At 40.6% G+C, this 202-nt stretch overlaps 1 protein-coding gene across 1 annotated transcript in view; it reads right to left on the bottom strand.

Annotated features, from left to right (window-relative positions):
• The window catches only part of LOC119586776 (acrosin-like), a 12,720-nt gene that overhangs the window by 3,365 nt on the left and 9,153 nt on the right, over nucleotides 1-202 (bottom strand). The window contains exon 11 of the mRNA XM_037935497.1: nucleotides 11-117. Coding sequence (XP_037791425.1) covers nucleotides 11-117 — 107 coding nt within the window. The remainder of the gene's footprint in view (nucleotides 1-10; nucleotides 118-202) is intronic.

Raw genomic sequence — 202 nt, 5'->3', positions numbered from 1 at the left:
GGCAACTTACGTGTTTATCAGTAACATAGAACATTGAGGAGCTGTAAGCCTTTTCACACATTTCCTGGTCCGTGATAGTAACAGCTACCTCATTTAGCTTCGTGGCGTACGGCCCGTCTATGGAAAAGAGAATACAATTTTGGGAAAAATAACTGAGAAGACAGAAGGAAAAAACCCTTTGTGAGATAGTTGTAAAAAGGCA

This window comes from Penaeus monodon, chromosome 22 (genome assembly GCF_015228065.2).
Source record: "Penaeus monodon isolate SGIC_2016 chromosome 22, NSTDA_Pmon_1, whole genome shotgun sequence".
Classification (NCBI taxonomy): Eukaryota; Metazoa; Arthropoda; class Malacostraca; order Decapoda; family Penaeidae; genus Penaeus; species Penaeus monodon.
The sequence above is the reverse complement of the archived record's forward strand: the minus strand, read 5'-3'. Positions and strand labels throughout refer to the sequence as shown.